The sequence below is a fragment of the Panthera leo genome, chromosome F3 (genome assembly GCF_018350215.1).
Source record: "Panthera leo isolate Ple1 chromosome F3, P.leo_Ple1_pat1.1, whole genome shotgun sequence".
Taxonomy (NCBI): Eukaryota; Metazoa; Chordata; class Mammalia; order Carnivora; family Felidae; genus Panthera; species Panthera leo.
In genome coordinates this window covers 5,738,659-5,766,310 of record NC_056696.1, presented here as the reverse complement: position 1 = coordinate 5,766,310, position 27,652 = coordinate 5,738,659, and the positions used below count along the sequence as shown (strand labels likewise).

Below are 27,652 nucleotides of genomic sequence, written 5' to 3'. Positions count from 1 at the left end.
TTCAAACCTAAATCCAAACAGAAGGCTCCGCGTAGCAGAAGGGCATTATGGTTTTAGGTAAGTTTATGAAATTAACCATTCGAGTTCGAAGAGACCGGTTGAACGGGACTAAAACTATTTAGACAGCTAACGCAGTTAGTCTAAATACCAATTTACCGTCCCCTTTAACGCCCCGGGCGTAACCTTCGTGATCTATTGCCAAGGCCCTTAACGCTACGTATCTTTGCTCTCTACCATTACTGAAACGTTACACCATTTCTCAGAGCCCCAGAAACAAAGGACGACAAAGTTTAGACTCAAACCATTTTAAATACTTAGGTACACACGGCTTTAGAAAAGAATGCTGTACTCCTCTTTCCAGAGTAGTTCAAGGAATATTCGGGGGGGTGGGAGTGGCCAATTATTCTCTGCTACATCCACCCACTTTTAAAAAAGACACTTTATACTTACGCGTACAAAGGGAGTCGTGGAAACGGTTTTTAAGGTTACATTACCAGACACTAAGACTTGGGCTATGAAAGACAGGTTTATGCCTTCCTTGGTAGCTTATTCTGGTTTTGGCTTTTTCAAAAGTACCAGATATATTCCTACAGACCTATAATCAGTTTTTTGTAGGTGACTGAAGTCTACCCCAAGCTTAAAAAGGTATGGGAATACTTCGTTTTTATTTGTGCGACGGGACCTATTATGAAAACGGTCCTAAGGACAAACAGCCAATTTATATTAAGCGCACAGAAAAACACATTGATTCCCACAACTGAGGCAAGCATTGGATGCAGAACACACCTCCATGAATGTAAATTCTCCCGAAGGTGGAAAACATACTTAAGTATTACTTCTCCTGGAAAAATTTTAAGTACTTTGTCAACGCAAGTAGTCTTTAGGAAGCTCTAATACCTTGTCAGTGCTCAGGACATGGTCATTTTCAGACAGAATCTACCCTGGCCAAGTGTGAGCTTCTGGTTTTGTGGATTTAATGAGGCTTCCTTTGGTCAGATGGACTTCACTCGTGCTGCATTCTAAGATTTCATCTTACTGTCTGGCCAGGAAGGGGCCACAAGTTAGTCCTGACCTCCTAGGTCCAAGCCAGAGACCTCCACGTCAAAGGCCAAACAGGAGCCACAAGACAGAACCCACCAGCAGCAAAGCAAATGCTCTACAGGACAGGAGCTGTTACTTCATTTCTTACAGTGATTTGCCATCTTTCCTGATTAACCTATTCCTGCGCTTCTCACACCGCTGGAGCTCACCAATCTGATCCAACACCTCACTCAGGAGGACAGGACCACCTGCAAAACTTTCTAGGGGAAGTACCACTAAACCAACAGCAATCTCACCGGTGGAGCGGAGACATTTGTTCCCAACTAGGTCTTTTGTTTCTTCGGTTTTGCTCGCCACAGAGGGACGGGCTACAGGAGGGGCAAGCAGGAAGCCAAGTTTCTCGTTTACAGACCCTACTCTGCCAAATGGCGTTTCTTCTTTTTCTCCCTTTTGCTTGCTATCTGATACGCTCCTCCTTCCCAGTTCCTTAAACACGAAGATTATTCCTTTCCAGGCATATTTAGTACTAATCTTGAGGAGACTGCTGCTGGAAATTTTAACATATTCCTGGACAGTGTTTTTATCTATTCCACTGGTCTTCCCAAACTTCTCTGGACTACCCAAGGGAGAACAGTCTACCCAACAGTATTATTTGGCCATTACTCCCCCACCACGATTCACGTTAGAGTATGAACTCCTCGGGAAGCAGTTTTCAACTAGAAGGTAAGATCCAAGATGTTTCAAACGTACCCAGAACACTGATTAGCAACAAAGCTGAAAACAAATTTTTCCCCTGGGTAGGTCTACTATGCAATCCTCGTAATTACAATGTGTACTGATATAACAGTTAATGCCAGTGGTTGCCAGCACTAAAGCTAACTGCTAAAAAAACAAAAACCCTTGAGACGCTACCTTGTCCCGTTAAGTATTCTCACCGGAATTCCAGGATTAGCCTCCGCTCCCAAAATGTATCAACTTAAACCTACACCACCAGCTAAAACTCCACTCCCGCTCCGCTTGTGGCAGAATTCCTAGGAGTATGAAGTGAAAAATCTGATTGAAGATGGCTAAAACAAAAATCTAAGCAAACAGAAGAAAATACAGACAAACCTCAACTTACCAGAAGCAACCTAAAACACCAACAAAACGCTAGACTGAAGTCAAGTTTTAGTTCTACAGTTTGACTCCTGATTCCTCACTTCACATCAGTGAGGGTCCTTTAGAAGATTAAGTGTTCTGTGCAAACCCAATAGAATTACAATTAGGGGATCTAATGCGGTCACATAGCTACAGTTAAGTTAGCAGTGTTGTGTAGTCGTGAAATCAAGGACTGGCTTGTACGATGGCTTCTAAAAGCATCTGTTCCCAGAGTCTCACGTATCAGATATATGCGTATTAAGATATTCTCTCGAGGACAGCCGTTAGCATTTCGTAAAGATGGTAAACTGAGTGTTAACTTCTCCCAGCCAGTACACCTTTTCCCCTCGTTAAATGTTAAGTCGTCTGGGGGGGGAGGGGAAGGAAGGATTCAACTTTACTTCGTAATTAAAACTCAATTGTCAGTATACATTTAAGTTTTTAAAACCTAAATGTTCGAAGTACGGAGTACAGAATAAGCTGTCCAGAAAGCACACACTTAAATTTCCTCCTCTTGGGAGTTTTATAAAGGGATTTTGAACCTTGATGGCGAGAATCCCAAAACGAGAGTAAAATGAATTCTTTTTATTGCAAACAAACGTCTAAATTAATTTCTCCACCCACTTTCTTTAGAAAGAAAAAGAAATCAGCAGGCTAAGGAGATACCCATTCAAGAACTGACATGATTAAAAATTAAGATATAAATGGGTGACTCACAATTTCATTAGCTTACAAAGATGGTGGAGTAAAGTACTACAAGCACACTAGTGATACAGTATTTTGTGGGAGAAGGGCATACAGACATAGCTAACTTCATATAGATCCCATTAGACAACTGGATTTACAACAAGTTTTTTTAATAAGAAATGGGCAAAGCCAGCTTTCTTTTCAGAATCAAAATGCAGAACAAATGGAAAAATTATGGTATTGAACCTTCACAAGTTTGAGCCTCCACAAATAATGCAACCAAAGTTTTACATTTTGAACAGCCCTTCTACGTACACTCCATCTTCTCTCTCTTGGTTCCAAGTTTTCTCTTCGTTCCCCATTAGGCCAATTCCGTTGTTATTTAAAAAAAAAAACAAAGAAAAAGACTTCCCAGTTATGGTCAGGAACTACGATGGAAGCTTCCCCCTCCGCCGCTCGGCAAACTACAGAGAGGATGGAGTGTTCTAGGAGCAGTACAGAGTCTCAGGTGATTCATGAGGACTGCGCGGTCCTCCCATGAATCTGGTTGCTAACATTTCTATTATATTGTGACAATGACTCCCGACTGTTATCTCTGTGAGAAATGGGGGGAGTAAATTCTTAATAAAAGACACCAGGTACAAAGCAACATTTTACTTTTGTTGTGATAAAAAAAAAAAAAAGTCACATTTTACAGATAAAATGTAGAACCCTGAAATACTGACACATTCTCTTATCGTGCACAATGCTGAGGTTCTCTTACGATTCACTTTAAAACTGCAATTAAAAATGTACAAAAAAGAAAAGAAAAAAAATCAACCCACAAAGCTTCTAAAAAAGGAACCCGCAGGCACTTCCTCTTGTGGAATGTTTAAAAAGTTAGCCTACTAAAGAAAACAGTCGACTTCTTGTGAAGGTTTTGGAGAAATATGTATCAGTTCGTTTTATTTGGGTATTCAATAATATCCTTGGTGATAATGCTGACTCCATGGCTTCTGACCCCAGAATTGCTGTAAGAGAAAATTTTTTTTTTAAAGAAAAAACATCAATAAGCCACTCAAACTGCTTTTAGGAAATGACAATCTAATTCAGAGTAATTGCTGGAAACAAATTTACACCTGTCATACCTCTGATTTCTATCAAACCAGATTTAGTTAGTATTAATATCCCATTATTATCAATAAACACATTACAAAAGAAAACACATCATGACTTGGTTAGTTTATACAATTAAAGCTAACAATAAAAAGAACCGTACGTATTAAAGAATATTACTTTATTAAAACAGTAAGTTACAGCCATCTCCACCTATATTCAAACCTCGCCCTGTAACGATTATAAAAACGCTCCAATCCCTGCGCAAGGGTTTCAAGACTGACTCTTACGATGAACTTAAGGCACAATGAATGTACGTAGCACATAAGAAGTTACTTACACCCTGCTGCCACTGGTTGTAGCCCTGAGATTGGTTTTTGTAGCCACGATTGTTTCCTCGTCCTCTGAAGTTCTGGGGGGGGGGGAGGCAGGGAGAGAAAAAAAAAAATCCTTGAAAACTCAAACTCCAGAGCACAGGTCTGTGCTGTACACAGGAGCCAGCAGCACAGGACAGGCCTCGCCTCTAGCAACTCAACCCTGGGCACCCTGTGCTGTTTGCTCTCGGTGTTTAATTTATTCATTTAAGACATCCTTGGACGTGTTGCGGGTTCATGCACCTGAACACCAAACTTAGGCGGCCCTCATTCTACCATCCCTGGTGTTCCTGCGCCACCGCACTCAGACCTAATGGCCTAATTGAGGCTGTGACAAGACTTTACAACTTTCCCGACTCCGTTATCCGAATCATCGGGGCCGGGGGCGCGTTACCTGGTTGTAGTTCCCTCTGTTGGGCATCCCGCCTCTGCTGTAGTTCCCTCTGTTCGAGTAACCGCCTCGGCTGGGGAACACGGGGCCGCGAGGGTACGGGTAGCCGATGCCGCCGCTGCCGCCACCGCCGCCGCCTCGCTGCGGCATGTTGCCCCTCCTGTTGTAACCACCGCGATTCCCAGGAGCTGCAGACAAGACACGTTGGCTTTAGCAACCTTGCACTTCCTTTCCACAGGACCCTACTCTTGCGGACTGGCCCTCTACTGTAGAGAAAAGTAACTTCTAAAACCAACAGGGGCGCCTGTCTGGCTCGGTCGGGTAGGCATCCGACTCTCGATTTTGGCTCAGGCCCTGACCGCAAGGTCTGTGGGATCGAGCCCTGCGTCAGGCTCTGTGCCGACAGCACGGAGCCTCCTTAGGATTCTCTTTCCCCCTCTCTGCCCCTGCCGCGATCACACACGCTATCTCAAAATAACATTTAAAGAAAAAGACACAACAAGGTTTAACACCTAACAAGGCGTGCTTAGGATCACATCACGGCATCTGAAGCTAGTTACTAGGGCAGCAGAGTCCAGGGAGGTCAACTGTCCTGCGTTAAATTCAGTTGACCACCACCCAGCCCCCAAACTTAGAAGATGGTCATCGCTCATTCCAACCTGCAACCAAGTGAAACTCAAAAGCAAACTCGCCTCCTCCTCTGAAACTCCCGCCGCGCATGTTGAACCCGCCACGTCCTCTGTGGCCGCCGCCTCTGTTGAACTGGTTCTTGCCACTCTTATTTTTATTGCTCTTCTTGGAACCGGTGTTCTGTTTCTTTTCCGGCGGCAGGGCCTTTTTGCTCTCCTCCTTATACTGCTCCAGAAGTTTTTGGGCTTCCTCCTTCTGCAGCTCAACATAGGTGATTTCATCAAAGCACTCGGCCACCTCCGGCAGCGTGAAGTTTCCTACAAGGAATAGGGTCAGATTAGCCCCAGACCACAGTCCTAAAGCCTGCTTTCATCCTTTCAAACCACGCTATGCCATCTGCTCTGTGTACGAGCGTTTCCCTAAAGAGAGAAATAAACCCCCCCCACACACTCCCTTAACAAAGAGCGAAGGTAACTCAGGAACTGGCATCACCGGCAAACGTTCACACGAGTTTGCAGGTACAGATCTCGGCAGATTTAACGTTAATAGAATTAAATTCATACCTTTCATTTTGAGGACAGCATGTTCTGGTAGGTCTTTCCCCTCTACTTCAGCTTTCTTCTGTGTTCTTTGCTTATAGTCTTCATCTTTTGGGCAAACTACGACAGCTTTTCGCTGGAAGCCTGCAAACAGGCACATTTTTCTCCTCTGGGCAGCAGCAGACACGTTGGTCTTTAAAACAAAGTTCATAAACCCAAATGTTAGCTCCATGCCAAACCCAATCATCAGTTCCTTTTGTTTATAACCTCAAGGCTGCAGCTCACCTGATCCAGAATGAAATTTCGCTTCTTACGGGCAGCGATCTCAATAAACTTTCCGAGACACTGTGGAGCCCTCTGCAACAGCGTGTTCAGTTTTCCAGTATCAGCCATCTGTTTCTTAAAACCTGCCACCTGTTTTAAAAGTTCAACAGTTCCTTTGAACTTGTGAATAAAGCTCATTTTTTTTTTAATATCAGTTTAGATCTACATGGAAACCAGACATTGCAAAGTTTAAATACTGCCTTTCCTTATCATCGCTACAAAAAAGGTTGTTTTATCACGTAAGCAAGATCCTCTGCTCTTCTAGTTCAGCTACTAAATGTCGAAAGTTCAAAAAGTTTCCTAGGGGGGCGCCTGGGTGGCTCAGTCGGTTAAGCGTCCGACTTCGGCTCAGGTCATGATCTCGCGGTCCGTGAGTTCGAGCCCCGCGTCGGGCTCTGTGCTGACAGCTCAGAGCCTGGAGCCTGCTTCAGATTCTGTGTCTCCCGCTCTCTGACCCTCCCCCGTTCATGCTCTGTCTCTCTCTGTCTCAAAAATAAATAAAACGTTAAAAAAAAAAAAAATTAAAAAAAAAAAAAAAAAAAGTTTCCTAGGAAAAATAAAGCGTCGCCCCTGGAAGGCACTTTACCTTCCAGACAGAAGTAGTTTACATCCTTCTATAGTTTAAGTAACCAACGGAACTTTGCCCAAGCTCCTATCTCTAAAACACCAACGCAAAATGGATAAAGACAACAGGCAAAAAAGTTTTAATGCCTTCTGGTGTTTTTAAAGTGCTGAGATCACACCCTCAATATTTTTCTTACCATCATTTTATCCATTATGGTGTTTGTTCCGAGAATGTTGTATTTACCAGGATTTTCTGCCGCATGTTTAGTAACCCAGGTGGTTTTCCCAGCTCCGGGCAAGCCAATCATCATAACAACCTACCATGGAAAAAAAATGTTTCACTTAGTAGAGCCATCTAAAAATTCCTGAAGTTATTTTGTGAAGTGCACAAAAACCCAGTTTCAATTTGTAAATTTTCATTGCCCTAAAACAAGGGAATTTTTGGAAAACTTAATATTCTACATCAAAAAACACAGCTACAGCTGATGCCAACAGCCGTGCCACAAAGCAAATGAAACAGATCATCCAGATCTTCTGAATGTCATTCTTGCCAAACAAAAGTAACCTTCAAATGCTTTTAAAAAAATCCACTTACTTCACAATCTTTCTTCTCTTCAGGCCCCTTTGGTCCTCTAACTCGATCCTCTAAGGGGACATTCTGGATAAAAGTATAATCTTCTGGTATTGGAAAATATGGCTTTTCCTTCTGACCAAAATTAAATTCAACTGCACAGTTGTGGCAGAGAACATGCGGGAAGAGTGGCCTTCCAGCAAGAATTTCCTTACTGATTTTGAAGGCAATGCCAAGATCTTGCCCGTTCTTTGCATAGGAGAGTTCTACTTCATCGCTTTCAAAGTTCTGTTAAATTGGGAAAAAAATTAAGATTTTAACCTGCTTCCTTTAAACTTGCTTTAAAAAACCCTCAAAATTCAAGTTGAGTGAAGCTTACCCTCTGGAAAACAGATTTAGGTTAAACGTTAGGAGCTTTAGAATAGTTATAAACAATGAGACACACACATCTAGAAGCAGAAACAATACTGCCTTCAGTAAAATACACTAGATTTTTCAGGTCCAGTTCACGTTAAGTACTTTTTAGTCAAAATGGGTTAGTAATGAAGGCCAATGTTGATAAACCTTTTTAAAAAAAAATCCCCAGCTAGTAATTGCTCACTTATATATACTTAGTTGACTTACAGCAAAACATGTTATCACATCATTTTCATCAAATTTCTCTCCATAATCTTCAGTCTCACAGTTGCAGGTTTTTATTCCTTTAAGAGAATACCCATAAGAGAATTCTTCTTCACCTAAGAAAATAAAGAACTTTTGTGAAATCGATTGTTCAAAACAGTCCCATGACCCACATATTTTAACATTCAGGATAGAGGACAACAATATGAATGAGTACCTAACCTAACATTCTTCCACTCATGCTGTATCTAAAACATAGACAAGTAATGAGAGCTACAAGGCTTATATAACTATTTGAAAAACTGCAGACCACAGGATGTTTTTCCTAACCACTGGTCATAAAACAAGTAACCATCCTACTATACATGCTAATAGCATTCATCTTTAAAATACTAATAGATTAAGAACAAACAAGACAGAATTAGAATACTTCTAGTCTCACTACTGAAATCAGACCCTGAACACTCATGAGGACAGTACTCTAATGGAAACTTTACCAAGCAACATTCCACTTGTGGTTAGTGACCAGCCAATCCGAACTTCATGTATGTCAATATCTTTTGTATATAAATGCCTTACTGGGATCTTCTCTGTAACCTGAAAGTCAAATCATAAATGATTACAATGAAGATAAACCCTTGAACTCTAGCTTCATTTCATCTGGGCCATGGGCTAAGTCTTCTCTGGCTACTAATACAAAGACACTCATTCTACCCTGTCATCTCCCCCCTCCCCCATAAGAACTTTACAAATTGACAGAACTTGTAACTTGGAATTGAAAAGGTTCAAGTTAAGTACTTGGTTGGATCACATTTAAAAGAACAGATAATGTTTAAAAATTACATATTCCTGACTCAAAACCCGATGAAAGTATACGCTCAACATGCTTTGCTCTGGGACAAAACGAGAAACCCAGCAGTTATTTTTAAACCCTTGGTGGGCTTTTCAAGTGCCTGATAAAAAAGGAGCACCCTAAAGAAAAACACACTGGCTCAATAACAAATTCTGATTGTAACAAATATGGTTAACGGTTATAAAACAAAGGTCTTCCAAGCCCCTCTTCCAGTCCACAGAAACTTCCAAAGAAAGAAGCCCCATGACACTGAATAGCGTCCAGCAACTGGAAATTCACTTGTTTAAAAAAAAAAAAAAAAAACCAAAAAGTCACAAAACTGCATTTACCTTCATCTCAAAACAGACTTTGCCTTTGGACACACCATAAGATGCCCTTCCTCCGGCCCAAAGAAAAGCAAAACTCTCCATAGTAAGGGAAGAAGCACTGAGGCGGTCTCTTGATATTTTAAAATGTAGATCACAATTATCTGTAATTATATCAAATACCATATTATTTCTTTTGACATCCAACGTGAATACAGCTGCTACGTAGGCAAAACCTGGTGATTACATTCTTGCGTATTTCCTAATGCTTCACCGACACTGCTTCTACAAACCATGCTGCTGTCCTGACCTTCCGTTTAAGCCCCACCCCCACACCAAGTCACTCTCACCAAATTACCAACTAAAGCGTAAACAGCCTCCAAAACTAAAACAGCCAGGTTTAACGTGTATTTTAAGTATATAAAATAATCAAGACAATGGGACATGGATACATACCTGCTCTGCTCTTTACCTTGATTTAGAGGCAAGCAGTAGAGGATAGCAGGAAATCAAAGTGAAGTATGCCAGAACCAGGGAGAATTTACCCGTGCCACAATAAAACTGAAGGTAGGCCATGATATTTTAAAATACAGGAATATGAGCCGTTGATCCTGCACTTTGTAATTTTAAAACACCAGGGGCTCTAGATCCTAAATTCTTTCTAAAACTTGTGAAGGCAGCCTCAACCCTACAAAGTGCAAACCTGGTTGTCTAACACTGTTCATATTACGGCATTTTAAGGTCCCTTTTCCCCAGGCTTGCCGGTTAGTCAATAACAATGGGGGATTATCCACTTCCCGGATTACTCAAATCCAAAAGGTCTTTAACTTAGCTACCTTTGGGTCACTGGCTCATTTTGTATGCACCTTCTTGGTGTTCCCCCCATGAGAGCTGAAGTTAAAAAACTGTTTTCTTCAACAGTTTTTATTGATGAAAGGAAATTAAAACTAGTTTGGAATTCTCCTTAAATAAGCTTTGCTCTCAAAAGATTCCTGATCGCTGGTAGAATTTTTGGCTCAAACTGTGTTTGTACCCAATGTAAGTAGCAAATTAAGGAGCTGATATTCCTCAGTAATGAATTAAAAGCCTACTCTGATAGTAGCGTTACTTCTTGAATCACTGCTTCACTATCCTACCCATGCCCGCCCAGTTTGTATTTAAGCAACCAAACTGTATTTAAAACTTTCAAAGAAAACTACTTTTCCGTGTGTGTTTTCTCTTTTAAAAGACTCCCTTAGCTCAACTACCTGTAAAGGACATTTAGTAAGAAATCCAGGGTTAATGTTTACATCCTCACAAACCTGATCAAAATTAAATTCGTATTGGAAAACCCGGGAATCTACACTTTAACTGCCTGGATCTACAGGGCAGGTTCACACCTTACCGCTTACTTTTCAAGCAATTGTTTCTACCTTTTGTTCTTTCTATCCAAGTGAAAGAATTGTGCATTCTGATCAAATGTTAAACCAACAAAACGTTGTTGTTAAAAAATAAAGTCACACACGTGACAGCCAAGGCCCATCTAGAGGTCTGCAATCCTCCTCATACTCAATTGCAACCCAACTTGGGTAAAGGAGCAGTATTTACAGCGCTGCCATTGACACCATTCGCTGCTGAAGAAAGCTAGTAGCCCCGTGATAGCCCACTGCTGCTGCCCCAGGTCTTTGGAAGAAATCAACTTATGTTAAAGCAGCAGCTACTGAACTGGAATTGAGAACAAAAGAGCAGTTATTGAAAAAGTAATATTACAATCTTTTAGAATAGGGAATACACTTGCGTGCTAATGGGAAAAGCCATTCATTACATATTTCACTAGCCCAAAGAGCTCCCTTGCTAGAATTCTACCCCAAAAAGGGAAATTATCGTAGGAGCCTGCAAGGATAAGTTACAGATAGTCTTACAAGTTTCCATTAACTAACTAAAATTTAAAAAACTGGCATTAATTTTACATTCCTACAAATGAAAACTTTCGAGTCATATAAAAAAATATAACCAAATTGCCGAAGCCTGGAAAATTATCAATACGACACAACCGATGCTGTACTAAACATTTAGCTACCGAAATCTGAATACAAGCCATCACCACCTTCCTTTTAACAGAAACGGTTTAGGCTAAGTTTTATGCGTTTACGTTCGGTGCACTGCGTTGTTTTCTAACACTCTCGGACCCAAACCGCCACACTGAGAAACTAGGGGAGTAGACGGGAGAAACCGCTTCACTTACAAGTATCAAGACAAACCACTGTGTCATCGAAGTGCTCATCTTCCTCTTCAACAGGTGGCTGGGGAGATTTGGCTCTGAAAGACAGAATTGTCTCCTGATTCAGCTTGTCCTACCCAAGACCGAACGGGTAACGAGTAGAACTAGATGGGCATCCTCTACCTGCTATACTTGTTCTCTTCAATGTACTCAAAATATCCACGGCCATGATCTTCTCGAGGTCTTTTCACACCTCTCTTTTTATCTCCGCCTTTCTGCTCTGTTTTGCCGTCTCCTATAACACACAACACCCCCGCGTAAGGGGCCAAGCCGCGTCACGGCGGAAAAGAAAAACCCCCTTCCTGTTCAAAGACGCAAAAAGCTCGACTTTCCCGTTCTTTTCCGGGAGGGTTTTCAATCGACGAATCCAACGCGAACCCAAAGAACAATCAGCTCGGAACCGGGCTGCAGTTAGTGACGCAGTCCAAAACCATCGCTAATTTTGCCACTCTACGCGAAGATTCGAGAAAGCTCCTGCAGGCTAGCGCGGCACAGGCCCCGAGCCCACGTGTATCCCAAAGAGAGTTCAGGAAGGGGGGAGGGGCCGGCCCGGCCCGCGCGCCCTCCCCTCCCCTCCCCCACCCGGGCCCGCGTTCCCCGCGGCCGCATTGTACTGATCTTCCGCCCCGCTCTCCCCGCCCGGCCCCTCCCGCCGGAAGTGACGTCACGCCGAGACCCTGCGCTCCTTGCACAATACCGCGGCCCAGCGCCGCCAAAGCGCGCCCGCCCCGGGCCCTCGGGCCTCTCCCCTCCCCCCGAGACATGTGCCCGCACCGCGCGCACGCAGCGCGGCGGCGCCACCGCGGGCCGGCGGGGCTCCCGCCCGCCGCTCCTCCCCCCTCCAGCGGCAGCTGCAGCTTCCCCCCCCCCCACCCCCCACCCCCGGCTCGCCAGCCACATAATGGAGGCGCCGCCGCCACCGTCGCACGCCCCGAGCCCGAGACCTCGCGGCCGGGCGGGATTCCCCGCGCCCCCTCCCCCCCTCCCCGCTACCCCCGCGGCGGCCCCCGCCCGGGGCTCCCTCCCCCCGGCGGGGCTCCGGCAGGCCTGGGGCACGGTCCCCACCCCGCGCGGGCCTCCCGCCGCGCGCAACGTACAACGCAGCACTCACCCGCCGCCGGAGCCCCGGGGCGACCGCCGCCTCCGCCGCCTTCCGCCTTCTTCTTACCTCCCGCCTGCTGCTGGCCCTGCCTCGCCCCGGGCGGCGCCACCGTCACCGCGAACAGCGAGGTGGGGCCGCTGCTCTTCCCCGCGGCCTCCTTGGCGGCCCCGCGCTGCTGTGGGGGCTGTTGCTGCGGCGTCGCCGGCGGTTGAGGCTGCTGCTCCCCGTGCCCGTTCTCGTCGCCCGCGCCTTCCTCCTCGTCGCCGAGCTCATCTTCCCCTTCCTGGAAGCCCTGATCGTCGCCGTTCTCGTCTTCCGAGGCGGCCTCCTCCTCCTCCATCGGGCCCGAGTCGGCCGCCCCCGCGGCCCCGTTCTCCTCCCCTAGCTCCATCTGGTCGCCATCCAGCGCGGCGATCCCTTCCTCCTCCTCTTCCTCCTCCTCCTCCTCCTCGTCGCCGCCGGCCGCGGCCTCCTGCTCGAGGCCTGCTCCCGAGCGCCCGGCGGAATCCCCGCCCAGGTCTAGGCTGCCGTTCCCGGGCTCCATGGCGGGGCGGCCGCCGGCCTCCTCGTCGTCCAGCGCGGCCTGGAGTCGCTCCATGAGCTCGGCCTTGAGACCCTTGTCGGAAAGGCGCCGCTTCTTGAGCTCCTCTTTCAGCTCCGAGACCTTCAGCTTTTTTACATTAACAGGCGAGGAACTCATGGTGAGGGCCCCGATTCACCGCTAGGCGCTGGCTCAAACTCGGCTCCGCTCACTCGGCCACTGGTGGCGGCTGCTGCGGCTGCTCCTCGGCCCGGGCGGCGGCTGCGGCTGCGGCTGGAGGTGGGTTCGTGCTGCAGAGCGGACCCGCCTGGTGTCGAACGGCGCCAATTCCTTTCACCGAGTTCGCGAGGGAGACGCGGAGACTCGCCTGGCGCGAGCGAGCACGCAACGTCCTCTCGCAGGGGCGGCGCCGCGCACGTAATATAGGCGCCCCGCCCCCTGCGCCGCCGGGAGCGCCGCGCAGGAGGAGAGCCGGAGCGCGCCCGCGCCCCGCCCCGCCCCGCCCGTGCCTGCCTCCCCGCCCCCACGCCGAACCCGCCGAGAGCGCGGCGCAGGCCGCGCAGTGCGCTTCCAATTGGGGCCGAGCAAATGGAGGAAGAGGAAACCGCCTTTCGGTTAAACCGATCCTCTGCAGCCTCCGCCGGCTTTTCTAGTCCTCTGCCGGCGGTACTCGTCCCGCTCTTGGCCTTCCCGGCCCGGAGGCTGTGTGCGCGCACAGGCTCGCAGGCCTCGACCTGGCCTGTTCAGTGGAGCCCTCCACCTTTTCTTCCATCTTAGATCTGCCTTCGTATCTGTCTCCCCAGCTATTTGTTCGAAACTCCTTCAATCTCATTTCCGTGTCGGTTTGTACCACACGAATCGGCAGTTATCGGACGCGGGGGGCTTTCTTCCGCTTAGTGTTTGGTTTAATTTTTCCAAGCCCTGCCTGGCGCCCTAGGTTTTAAATTGAGGAAGGGCGAGGACAGAGCATCTCTATTGTCTCTTCCCCAAGCCCGGGTGCAGGGCTGGCTTCGGGAGCGGGAGCCTCCACTCCATGCTGCCAGCCTCCCCGGGGCAGCTGTTCGCCCGGTGCTCGGAGCCTGAGAAGTTAAATAAGCCTCAGAATGGCGTTTCTGAGTCGGCTCTACCTCCCCAAACACACAGACCTCTGCAAAATTAATTCCGTCCAACTCAGGACCTGGTCATCCAGTTATGACGTCCCAGCAGCCAACAATGAGGATGAGACCCAGCTAGATCATGCACAACGATTCTATTCCTCATCCCGTACAAATACTCCTGATCGTGCTGAAACTCGTAGGTTAATTATCAAGGCTCATGAAAAATAAAAAACAAGAAAAAGAAAACGAGACTATCCCTCCCGAAGACAATTCTGTTATTCTGGTGTATTTTAGAAGCTTCATCTTCCTCTTCGCGAAATAAAAGGTGTGTTATGTTCTTGCGGTTTTGGATAGGGGTGCCAGAATTTGGATTTGTGATGGGAGGAACATCTTAAACCCCAGAAGATCTGCACAGTGACTGGCCAGTGGTCCACGATCTCGGAGGAGGTCAGTTACCCCCACTGTTTGGTGTTTGGCTGGCACAGTAACGCTGCCCCAATGTTCATTTAAAATTGGAACACTGCGAACACTCCCCCATAGGCTAGTGTGATTTAACTGATTAATAAATTTCATTTTTAAAGTTTCTCCTCCATAGCTTTTAAGGAGCATGTGTTTTACCACGCAGTCGTTATCAAGATGAAATATTAACACTTGTGAAATGATCTGAATTGCAATTAACGGACTATGCACAGTACTGGTAATTCTCAGCTTAAAGCTGGTGGAGGTGGAAGGTACCCAAAATAGGAACTTCCAAACCGTGCCAAAAACTCATTTAGCCTCTGCTTATAATGTCCTTGGAGCTTATAAACAACTCACAGACTGGAATTTGAGCTTTTCAAGTCCTTTGCCTGTGTTCAAAAACGGGAAGAGAGCTCCAGGGGGCTTCCGTGTCCACCAACTGGATAATTAGTCTCTTCAGGAATCAAAGTTAAATGTAGTCATTACAATGGTCCTTTAAGTTTATAAGTGTCCTTAGATACTCTTACATTTTTAAATATTTGTCATAGGAAAACAATTTCCACTTAATTAGAAAAAAAACTAAACTCTGAAAGTAAAGTTTGTAGGTCTAAATGTCAATTTATAACAATTGTTCTTGGTATGTTAAGTCAGTTGTAATAATAAACATGAAATATAAGAGTAGATGGGCACGAAAAGTTTTAGCTTTACCTCCATTGACTTTTAGAGCTTGATGGAGCCTGGAGATTGTCTTCAGTCCACCCATTTTACAGCCCGGGAGGCTGAGGGCCCCCTTCCCCGCCACCCCCCTCCCATGCTCCTTCCTTACACTGGGACTTCTTAGATAACATTTGAAAGAAAAACAGTTTTTGCGGATGGTCAGAGCCATCCGTTACTGTTTGTCCTGTCTACAAACAGGTGAAATCTGCAATTCCATATTTTACTGCTTGCAAGTGCAAATAGTGACTTAGCGTTACTTATCGTTTTTGTTTTCTACCCTTCTAATGCCACCATGATTGTCCTGTTCTGCAGAGACCAGGAAAAGTACAAGTCACTTCCCCTAAATCACTGGGGGACCTGTAAGACTCTTGAAACTCCCCCTTTCTGAAATCCTAGAGACTAGTTAGGATACTGAGTGGAAGTCGGGACAAGTGAATTCTCAGCAGCAAAAAGCGATTAGCCTATTGTGTATGGGTAGCCGATCTATTTCCACGTTAGGGTGCCCAGAATATATAGCTTCCATTTTTAGGTTGATGCAAAGGCACATACCTAAGCACCGTAGTTTGTCACAGAGTTCACTCAGCAAACATTTTGGAGCACCTTGTCTAAGGCAGGCCCTGCGTGGCGTACTGGGGATACAGCGGTGAGCTACTATGAGATACTATGCCGTCCCTCTCTCAGGGAGAGTCAGGCAATATATCAAATAGAGGTGGGAACAAGTACTAGGGGGAAATGCAAATCAGGAGAGCCAGAGGGTATGCTGATGTGGGGGTGAGTTTTTCAGCTATAAATGGGGGTGGGGTCAGGAAAGCCTAAGAAAGAAGGTAACACCAGAGCAAATATCTAGAAGAGGCGGAGGCAAAGAATGGCAAATATAGAAAACTGAGAGAGTCAACGCCCAACGGACCCATTTATCTACTTAACAAATATTTATCGATCGCCTGCTGTGGAGCAGTATTATGCTATGTGCAGGGAAAACAGACATGAAGGACACAGGCTCAGGCCTCCAGGAGCTCGCAGTTTGGAGAGAAAGGACCGGCTATGAGCAGCATGCTACGGTGCCCTAACCCGCGTGGAGCCGACCACCTTGACCCTCTGCTGAGCTCCCTTCGGCAGGGTTCCCACGGGGTAGGTCTGGAGACACGCTTGTCCACCCACCGACGTTCACACATGGGAAAACAAAACCAGAGCAAACCTCACATACAGACTTAAGAAGCCAGTTGTATGACATTTGACAGTAAACAGTAATTAGCTAGGATAATCTTCTAGCATCCCCTTTATTCTAGATACAGAGCTAACATTTGCAGACTTCTGCCAGCTGATAATTAAGTCCTTCACTGAACGCTGTCCAGGCTTTCGGAGGGCAAAAGTCAAACTGAGAGTGCCCCCAGCACTGTCCTAATTGCCTGCACACCGTGTATATATACTCTTTCCTTTGCCCCTTCTGCTTTTACTTTATTCCACCCAGGTACACTTTACATTTTTTTCTTAATGATGATTTAGTTTTGAGAGAGAGAGAGAGAGAGACAGAATCTGAAGCAGGCTCCAGGCTCTGAGCTGTCAGCACAGAGCCCAACGTAGGGCTGGAACTCGTGACCCGCAAGATCATGACCTGAGCCGAAGCCAGATGCTCAACCCATTGAGCCACCCAGGCACCCCTACCCAGGCGCACTTTAGATGGGCTGTTTCTTAAGTCTGCTGTGTTTGTCCCGATTCATTTACTGGGGGTATGAATTGGCAGGGATTGAGTGCCTGCTAGGGATCAGCCTCTGTGCTAGGCATTTTATACAACATATTTCTAATCCTCATAATGTCACAAGGTAGGAATTATTATCTCCATGTATAGATGGCGATAACTGAGAATCAGAGGGGTTGAGGAAGTTGGCCAAAGTTGATAAATGGCAAAGCTGAGGTAGCAACTAGCCTGCCTCCCATGGCCAAGCTCCCTCTGCTGCACCAAGAGGATGCATTAGAGTTCCAAAGTCAAAACTCACATGCTGGCTGGCAGCAAGATTTGATGGTGTATCGTCACAGGAGAAAGAGACACGCCAATGATTCCATTGCAAGGGGAATGTGTGCGATGATGGAGGGGTGTCTTCGGTTTGGGATGTGGAGCAAGGAGTTGCTTAAGGGAAAGACGCGGGAGCCGAGTCTTCAAAAGCGTGTAGGGCTGAGAGGGAAAGGCATTCGGGCAGTAGGAACAGCCTTTGAATGCACAGAATGCATGTGAATCAATCCCATGGCTGGAATTCAGTACGGCTGGGGTAGGAATAAGGCTTGGGAAGCAAGGGTAGATGGAAGGGTGGAGAATACTGAGAGGGGACAAAGAGGCAGATTAAAAAGAATCCAGCTGAGCTAAGATACTGGGGCTTCCTCCACTGACCAAGACATGGGGAGGGCGGGCACTAAAGAATTTTAAGCTGAAAAGTGGCACCATCAGGTCCAAATTTTAGAAAGATACGTAAGCAGAAGAGTGTTGAAAACTCCCACGCGAGTAGGTTCTAGGCAGGAAACGTCAGTGAATGAAGCGGTCCAGGTGTGAGAAACACCGCAGTCATGACTGTACGGGGCAAGTGACAGTCTCCCGTCAGGGCCACCCCGGGAGGGATGCCGGTTTCAGAGACCTGGAGCAAAGGCCCCAGCTGAATAGGGCAGCCGCCTATGGCCTGCAGGGAATCATCACTTGTACGTGACATCTCCTGAATTTTACAGGTGGCCAAGGCCATGCAGGCCAGAAAACAAGAACAATTCCTGTCTTTGGCCACCTGTTTGTAAGCCCCGGGCTAGAGGGTCACGGAGGTGTCAAAGGCCAGAAGACCAGTTAGGAGGCTATTTGGAGTGAACCAGGTGAGAAGGCATGAAGGCCACCTGACCCAGGTCAGATGTGTCACTTTAAGTTTATTCACTTATTGGGGCGGGGGTGGGGTGGGGTGAGGGGAGGGGCAAAAAGAGAAGGAGAGAGAAAATCCCAAGAAGGCTCCGTGCTGCCAGCGCAGAGCCCGACTCGGGGCTTGATCCCACGAACCATGAGATCATAACCTGAGCTCAAATCAAGAGTTAGACGCTCAACCGACTGAGCCGCCCAGGCGCCCCCAGATGCGTCACTTTAGAGGCACCCCAGTGATGTTCCTTTGGACTCTGACATGACCACCCAGGCTTGGCAAATTAATCATTTGGGTTAATTTTCTAACCAGAGAAGAGATGAAAGATTTCGTGGGAGTGAGCACCGTTTTTACTAAAGGAAAATGGCTGCTCAGCGCCCAGTTTTTTGGACGTTTCCGACAAGCGTGTATGAAGGCAGTCAGCCCTCAGCTAGCTCCTTACCCACCCCCCCTCCAGCAAAGTGGCCGCATACAGACCACAAGATGTATGAATCAAGTCACAGAATCAAAGCAAACCTTAGCAACACGTAAGGCCTGGGAACTCGCTCCCTTTTCCTCTACATGTTTATACCATCGGGACAGGGGGAGGCTGACTGCAAGGAGCGTTCGGATAGGAGCACAAAGGGACATCTGTAACCCAAGGGGGGTGATCTATGGAAAGAAACACGGCAGTCTCGACTGGTGGACCTCAGCTGTCCAGGGTGGGCCCTGTAGGGGCGCCCGGGGGGCTCAGTCGGTTAAGCATCTGACTCTTGGTTTCGGCTCTGGTCACCATCTCGCAGTTCATGGGTTTGAGCCCCGCGTCCGGCTCCGTGCTGACGGGGTGGCTCCTGCTTGGGATTCTCTCTCTCCCTCTTACTCTGTCTGCACCCTGCTTGCTCTTTGTCTCTCTCTCTCCCAAAATAAATAAACAAACGTTAAAAAAAAAAAAAAAAAAAAAAAACCAGAGTGGCCTTTGTTATAGGACCACATGGGGAGAGGGACAGACAGACGGACAGGACATACGTATGAGAATATGCCAACTTACCAGTCGTCTCCCTGAGTGATTGCGCAGCTGCACCATGTCTGAATGACTTCTCGTGTATCACCTGTCATCCTCCTAGTGAGTCTAAGCTTGTCTGAGGCTGCGCCTTGCTTATTCTCCTCTGTTTTAAGATTCAGTTTGGGTGTCACCTCCTCCAAGAAGACCTTCCAGATTACCCCCCACCCCAGCCTCCCTTGTCCTTGACTATGTTGGATATGCCTCCTGCGAGCTTCCAAAATCTCCAATGCCGTTCCTGCCTCCTGGTTTTATATTCTGTTTCTATGTCTGTCACCCACTGACTGACCTTCTCAAGGCGGCACTGCTGTATGTCTAGGTTCATTTACATTCTTAGTCTAGCCTGAGAGGTAAGCATTCAGGACAGGTGATGTGTGGAATAAGTGAGCCTTTGTAGATCCACAGAGCTCCACAAATGGCTCTGTCCCTTACCAGGCAGGTGACCTCAGGCAAAGTTTCTCCTTCTCTCTTTAGTCTCTGAACCTGTAAAATGATCACGTGCTGTTTCCCCCTGAGGGGTAGGAATTACATATGCAAAAATGCTACACTATAAAGTGCTATACAGGGGCGCCTGGGTGGCTCAGTTGGTTAGGTGTCTGACTTCAGCTTGGGTCATGATCTCGTGGTTTGTGGGTTCAAGCCCCACGTCGGCTCACTGCTGACAGCTCGGAGCCTGGAGCCTGCATCGGATTCTGTGTCTCCCTCTCTCTCTGCCTCTCCCCTGCTCACGCTCTGTCTCTCTCTCAAAAATAAATAGACATTTAAAAAAAAAAAACTTACATGCCATACAAATGTATGGTATCTGTATAGTTATTATTTATCAAACAGGCTTTTGGGGGAAAAAGAGGGGGAAAGTTTTTGTTTACCTATCTCAATCTGAAATTGAGTGGTGACATAGTGTTTATTGAAAGAATTTATAATTAAGTTTGATAGCTTTGGGAAAAATAGAGAGCTATGATTGGGTTGATACGCTATGTCTCTCTTTTTTTTTAATTATGTTTTTATTTGTATACATTTTGAGAGAGAGAGAGAGCACATGAGCAGCGGAGAGGCAGAGAGAGAGAGGGAGAGAGAGAATCCTAAGCAGGCTCCCAGCTGTAAGCACAGAGCCCAATGTAGGGCTCGAGCTCACAAACTGTGAGATCATGCTCTGAGCCAAAATCAAAAGTCAGACGCCTAACCAACTGAGCCACCCAGGTGCTGCTACACCTCTTTTGATTGGGAGTCAAGACTTCGAGCAGTTTATCTTCCTCCTGGGGCAGCAGTCACATTAAAGAACATTTTTTTAATGTTCATTTATTTTTGAGACATAGAGTGCTAGTGGGGGTGGGGGAGGTGTCAGAGAGAGAGCAAGACACAGAATCTGAAGCAGGCTCCAGGCTCTGAGCTGTCATCACAGAGACTGGCATGGGGCTGGAACTCATGACCCGCAAGATCATGACCTGAGCCAAAGTCGGACGCTTGACAGACTGAGCCACCCAAGCACCCCTAAACGAAGTCACATTTAAACAAAAGGTCTGGAGAGATTCTTGACTCTTGAATGCTTACCTGTGCACAAGGTTCACGACCAACTCTTGCTAAAGAAAAAACATAAGTGGGTGCCTTACATTGCTTCCGCAGAAGCATTGTCATTGTGCATAATAATAATAAAAAAAAAAACACCTTAAAACTGATGAGACATTAAAAAATAGTGCAATGGGGCACCTGGGTGGCCCAGTTGGTTGAGCGTCAGACTTCAACTCAGGTCATGATCTCACAGCTGGGCTTGTGAGTTCCAGGCCCGCATTGGGCTCTGTGCTGACAGCTCAGAGCCTGGAGCCTGCATTGGATTCTGTGTCTCCCTCTCTCTCTGCCCTTCCCCCGCTCAAGCTCTGTCTCTCTCTGTCTCTCAAGAATAAATAAGCATTAAAAACATTTTTTTTTTTAAGCTCAGTGCTTCCAAGTGTGTAGATAAAGCTATTGACAGCCCATCAAATGGGACAGGTTTCTCTTGGTAACGGGGACGGCCACTCTCACACCCTCGCCTGGGATGGCTCAGTGATCCACGGTGAGGCACTCGGTCACAAAAGCAGCACAAGTGAGATGTAGAAGGGGGTTCCGCTCTCCAGTGCTCACTGTCTCCCTGTCTTCCCCTCCAGAAACGGAACTTCTGAAAACGACCTTTATCACAGAAATACTCCAGCAGCCCAGCAGTCCAATGACAGATGAACCTGGCCCACAATTATGATTGATAATATTGCCTAGGCACGTTGATGAAGCACTTTGTCAACAGAATCTTCATTTGCGTTTGTCCAGAGGGAACTGAGGAAATTTACCTCCCTGGCCCTCCCACCTTCCTCCACTGTCCCCCCCCCCACCCCCCCAGGGAAGACAGGAACAAACACATTCAGAGAGGGGGCGGCCAGTGAGGTTTCACTCACGCCTCCTATCTTTCTGCACAGGGCTAGGATTTCTTCGCGCTCTGAGAGAGGTCTGATGGGCTGCACGCTGGGACAAATTTCCAGTTTCTTCCTCCATCAGCCCTTGGGTCAGGCCACACCGTTTACTTAAATGTGAACTCCCAGGACAGAACTTCAAACGAAGATTTTACATTGTAAATACTGGTGATTTTTCTACCAGGGGTGGTTCGAAGTCAGCTGCACTTACCATCAGCATGATAATAAAGAGCTTGCAGAGAAGTGAATCACTCATTAACAATTCGAGGGAGCGATTGATCTTTTTAAGGCCCTGCTGAAAGCTCTTGGCGGCTTCCCACCGCCTTGGAGATAGAGCACGAAATTCTGCCCGGGCCCCCCGGAGGGGAGGGGGGTGGCTCCAGCAGCCTCCCCAGTCTTTTCCCTGGTTTCCCTGAGTGTCTTTGGCTCTGAGGACCCTTGTGATCCCAGGGCCTGCCTCTGTGTCCTTCCCACTCTTGGCCTGGCTAACCCCCTCTCTGCTTCAGAGCTCAACGTAATCCTGTTGCCCTGACCAAGTTCTGTCCTCCCGACGGAGTTTACTGTCCCCCCCACCCCCACCAGCCCACACTTCCCTTTCCAAACACGAACTGTCACTACGGTAAACCTACCTCTAAGGAATGTTGTCCATGCAAAGTGCCCACTGTGTCGGGAGCATCCAGCCAATGTTAGCTTTCTACCCATTGGCTTGCTAGTCTCCCTTCTTGCACTATATCTTGTCTGTCTTGTTCCTTCTGTAACCCAGACCTCCCACAATGAGAACTGGGCTGAATCTGAATCATAGGTGCTCAATAAACATTGGTGGAATGAAGGAATAGATACAAATGTGTTGACAAGGGGATGTGTGTGGGGGGGTATTGTTTAATGGGTACAGGGTTTCTGTTTGGGATGATGAAAAACTTTTGGAGATGGATGGGGGATAGGCATACAACGACGTGAATATCACTGAAACGTACATAAAATGGTTAAATGGTCAATTTTACGTTATGTATATTCTACTACAATAAGAAATTTTGTTGAATGAATGTGTAACTTTTTTTTTCTTTCTTTTTTTTTCTTTTTTGTTTTTTAGTAGGCTCCACACCCAACGTGGGGCTCGAACTCACAACTCTGAGATCAAGAGTCACATGCTCTACTGACTGAGCCAGCCAGGCGCCCCTGTAGTTAACTATTTTGAACCTGGCCTTTATTCAACTCTAATACTTTAATTCAGTAAACATTCGTAGAGTGCTTACTATGGGTAACATACAAAGGTGCTCTCTTGGACTTACGGAATAGTCTAAAAAATACACTCAACTTTCACACCCAGTTACCCTTCGTATGTAAATATGTTTTATCTAGGTCTTCTTCATCTTTATATCCCAAGCCAACAGCACATAATATGTGTCCAACCTTCGTTTGCTAAATCAAAAATAGGACATTGGCAATAACCTAGTGTTTAAGTAGGACTTTCCCCATCACAAAATGCTTCCCAAACAATATCTCCCATCTTGTTCTTTCTCTTCCTTTCTCTTTCCTTCATGTTAACAGTCATCCCTTCCAGACTTTCCGTTGTCAGGCCCAACACAATTTCCTTAATTTTCTTATCCTTGCTTGACCAGCTAGTCATTCCCACGTGTCTAAGCAAATTTTCGAGGCCTTCGACAAAGTCCAAGTCCTGGAAAAGGGTTGCACTTGACTCTGATAAGGCCAGCTTAGCAGATAGGTTGAGCTATCCTCCCTACGACCCCAAGACCTCCCCCACCCCCACCCCCACCACCTGTCACAAAACCTTCTGGGCACCCTTGGGAGCCGGGAGGACACATCGCACCTCAAAAAGGAACCACGCACCATTTGTCCACTGTCTATGGTCTGAACGATGGTCGGGTTTCCCAGTAGCTTTTCTTTATTTTCTACGGAATAAAGTTCAGTCTTTTTAGAATGTGAGGAGCTCGATAAGAAGAGATGGTATAATAAAACATTAGGCAGCATTGTAGAGAAGGAAATATCAAAGTATGAGGCTAATCAGGGTGATAACGAACATTCCGTTTTCAAGGCCCGTGTCAAACGGCGTTTGTCACCAGCGGGAGCAGTCTTCCGAGGAGCTTGGCTTTCCAAGGTAGACACCGTGGAAAGAAGTAGAGAGGTGACGACCTTTAGATCATGGTTTTGAGATCTCACTTGACTTCCATACATCTGACGTCTTGGACACAGGGGGTGAGTTCCCATCTAAACACCGTCTTCCCAATGGGTGCCACACAGAAGAGCTTTTACGAACCCCGACCCGAGCCAGGCTGTGAGCGGTAGAGTCCATCCCCTGTACTTACTACCTTTGTGAACTGAGGCAAGTCTCCTGACCTTTCTGTGCCTCGGTTTCCCTCATCTGTAAAATGAGAATACCGAGGTACTTAGTCATCAAGTTGTTATGAGCGTTTGACCCACGAATACTCGCAAAGCACTTCAAACAATGCGAGGCTTGTACTAAGTATTATATCAACATTTGACAAGTGAATAAAATCCCAAGTATAGTTAATGCACATCTTACTACCCCCTGGTTTCCAGAACAATTTCATGTGTGTCACCTCACCAAATCTTCCCAACTCTGGGGTAGGTAGGATTGCCTCCATTTCACGGATGGAGAAATAAGGTTTCCTAAGCATTTTGCTAAGTTACTGGCTTTGAGGAAAGTTGGTCAAAAAAACAAAAACACAAGCATTTAATATCTTTTATTTCTTAATCCTTTCTCCAAGGGAAAGGATCAGCTCTCTTTTTTCCTATTTCTACAGCAAAGAGAATGGTGGGTAATCATTTAATTTTTATTTGATTGCATGGTAATAAGTAAACTAGTTACTGATGAAATAACATATAGTTTGGGGTACCTGGGTGGCTCCGTCGGTAGAGTGTCCGACTCTTGATTTCAGCTCAGGTCATGATCTCACGGTTCACAGGTTCGAGCCCCAGGTCGGGATGCTTAGGATTCTCTCTCTTCCTCTCTCTCTGTTCCTCACTCGCCCACATGCGCGCGCTCTCTCTCGCTGTCTCGAAATAAATAAATAAATAAATAAACATTAAAAAAATAAATATAGTTTGTGTCTGTGTATTTACGATGTCTGACACATTGCATGTGTCTATTCTAAGACTATTTATTGATCTTTATTAGTAGTAGTGGTCTATTTATCCTCATTGTTCAAGAACCAATATTAATGTTAATTTCAAACATATTAGTCTCAGTAGTGTATGTTATACTTACACTCCAAAGCCTAGCTTGAAATTTAGGCTTTCAGCCTGTCGAGGGAAGTTCAGTGTAGACTTTGGATTGAGAGAAACTTCTCTTTCTTCTCCCACCACACACTCATACCTAAGGCTACATGAGAAGTTTTATTTTCTGCTCTGCAGTTATTGGCCTTTCCTTTTATTTACTTTTTTAAAAGTTTATTTACTTATTTTGAGACAGACAGCATGCAAATGGGGGAGGGCCAGGGGGAGGAGGACAGAAGATCGGAGGCAGGTTCTGTGCTGACAGGAGCGAGCCCGATGCCGGGCTCCAGCTCACGAACCATGAGATCATGACCTGAGCCAAAGTCGGCCGCTTAACGGACTGAGCCACCCAGGCGTCATGGCCTTTCCTATTTTAAATAGGATAGTATGCATGGGGCAAAGGTTCTCAGAGTAGCAGAAGGAACCAGAGAAGCAAGACTGCCTTCCTCCTCAGGCCCTATATGCTTCTGGGCCCTGCAGAGTGGTATTAAGTATACAGTCTTGGGAGCTGGGAGCCAGTAGTAATAATGGTTTATGCTATATATAATATATACTATATTAGCATGTCTGGCATTAAATCCCAGCTCTCCCATGTTCTACCTGTGTGACTTCAGCCAAGACACTCGATTTCTGTCCATTTCCTCATTCACAACATGGCGGTAATGGTACTGGGCAGTTGGAAAGATTATGTGAGTTCATGAGTGTTAAGCTTTTAAAACGGGCACATTCCGCAAATGTTAGCTGTTAGCGCTATGTTCTGTTTTGCTCGACACTGTCATCAGCCTCTTCTCTAAGTCAATGGCTTTCAAACACTTTTGCCCATGACCTTCAGTGAGAAATACATCTTACAGCACCATCGAGTATGCTCACACATAAAAAAACTAAATCGAAATTTTGCAAATTCACTTCTCTGAGCACCTGCATTATCCTCTATTAGTTTCTGTTCCCCTTGAAAGGAAAATACCGGTACTTCCCTATTAAGTAGATTTCACAATCCCCTAATGGATTTGAAAAACTCTGTTCTTTGATACCTGTGATAAGCAGAATAACGTCTAACACATCCACGCCCTAATTCCTAGAGCCCGCCAACATGTTGCTTTAATTGGCAAAAGGAGCTTTGCAGATGTGACTAAGGTTACAGACTCTGAGATGAGAATGTTAAACCGATGGTCCAGGTGGGCTCACTCTAATCACATGAGCCCTTAAAAAGCAGAAAACTTTTCCCGGCTGTGGTCAGAGACAGATGTGACAACGGAAGGGTAGGAGATGGGAAGGGAGAAAGACTCTGCCGTTGCTGGATGTGGACACGGGGCAAGGTGACCATGAGTCAAGGGAACTTGGCATCCTCCAGAAGCTGGACAAGGCAAGGAAATAGATTCTTCCTCAGAGCCTCCAGAAAGAAAAGCACCTTGATTTCGGTCCAGTGGGACCCAGGACAGGCTTCTGACCTCCAGGACTGTAAACGAATACATGTGTGCTGTTTGAGATACCAGATTTGTGATCTTTGTTACAGCAGCAATAGGAAACTAATACACCACGTAAGCTGGAAAACTTGACTTCGTCTTAGCTCTCTCTTCCTAGCCTCACACATTTCAGTGACTCCTCTATTCCTTCTGCCTAACCTTTGAGTACCTCTGGAATAATCCATATGCTTCCCAATTCGTTGCCCTCATTCTTGGGCCCATTGATCTCTCTCTTGAATGATAGAAACTCCTAACTGCCTTCTCTACTCCTGGTCCCCAATCTGTGCCCCCCACTCCCCGATTTCTGGCTTTCAGAGTTAACTTTCTCAACCACCAATGCAATTACCTTTTGGTGCTTTTGAGGCCTCGTCATGCCTGTCCAATAAAATCTGAGGTCTTTGGAGAGATATTCCAAGTGCTTTGGATGACCCTTTTCAAATCCCTAAGGACATGTTTCCCTACTGAAATTTTCACTGTTCTGGCTCCTTGGGATATTGTATTTATAGTCATTTTACCATCTCGCTTTATTATATACTTGGTGGTTTAATTTTTTTTGTCTTGTTGTTTTCAGACTTTAAAAAACTGCTTCCTGGGAATGAAAGAAGGCACATGGGGCACCTGGGTGGCTCAGTCGGTTAAGCGTCCAACTTCGGCTCAGGTCATGATCTCACATTTTGTGAGTTCGAGCCCCGCGTTGGACTTTGTGCCGACAGCTCGGACCTGGAGCCTGCTTCGGATCCTGTGTCTCCCTCTCTCTCTGCCCCTCCCCAGCTTGCACTCTGTCTCTGTCTCTCTGTCTCTGTCTCTCTCTCAAAAATAAATAAATGTTTAAAAAAAAAACTTAGGAAGAAAGAAAGAAAGAAAAAAAGAAAGAAAGGAGGCACAAAGGCCAGTCAGCCCACAAATTCTGTATCCCAACCAAGACCTCTGAGTGTGTAGTTTATATTATGGCTCTCCAAGCACGGTGGGTTTTATTTTTTAATTAGCGCTTTAGTGGCATGGAGAACTCTCTTTACATGCTTGGGAAAAGTAAACAAATTTGCCAGGCAGTATATTATTTTCATCTTTTATTTTAACAAGCCTCGTTAAACACGTGGACCAATCTATGCATTTGAAAGCTCCCGCGGGACCCAACCTCAAAATGCGGATGAGAAAGAAACGTGTGATGGTGCCCTCTCACACCTCTGCGGGCAGGAGTCCGAGGTACTTCCTCACGGTCCACATGTGAGAAGGAAGGTCACCCAGAACAACCAAGGTCCTCAGTCTCAAC

The 27,652-nt window shown here is 46.3% G+C and overlaps 1 protein-coding gene and 1 long non-coding RNA gene across 3 annotated transcripts; one reads left to right on the top strand and one right to left on the bottom strand.

Annotated features, from left to right (window-relative positions):
- Positions 1-2,748: 2,748 nt before the first annotated feature.
- On the bottom strand, positions 2,749-13,434 carry HNRNPU (heterogeneous nuclear ribonucleoprotein U). 2 transcript variants are annotated; one of them, XM_042926519.1, is made up of 14 exons: positions 12,504-13,434; positions 11,516-11,627; positions 11,357-11,430; positions 9,157-9,296; positions 8,472-8,571; positions 7,978-8,090; positions 7,378-7,641; positions 6,980-7,099; positions 6,180-6,308; positions 5,919-6,087; positions 5,418-5,672; positions 4,729-4,913; positions 4,301-4,372; positions 2,749-3,875 (listed from the first exon to the last, which is right to left on the bottom strand). In XM_042926519.1, the coding sequence occupies exons 1-14, from the start codon at positions 13,192-13,194 to the stop codon at positions 3,822-3,824; spliced, it is 2,478 nt and encodes an 825-aa protein (XP_042782453.1). In that variant the 5' UTR covers positions 13,195-13,434; the 3' UTR covers positions 2,749-3,821. The 2 variants fall into 2 exon arrangements, with proteins under 2 accessions (XP_042782453.1, XP_042782454.1); XM_042926520.1 differs by having other exon boundaries at positions 12,561-13,434.
- An 89-nt stretch (positions 13,435-13,523) lies between these two features.
- Positions 13,524-21,465, top strand: LOC122212489. The gene is made up of 3 exons (XR_006199168.1): positions 13,524-14,457; positions 18,021-18,155; positions 21,368-21,465. It is a non-coding gene; the product is annotated as an uncharacterized LOC122212489 (long non-coding RNA).
- The last annotated feature ends 6,187 nt before the right edge of the window (positions 21,466-27,652 follow it).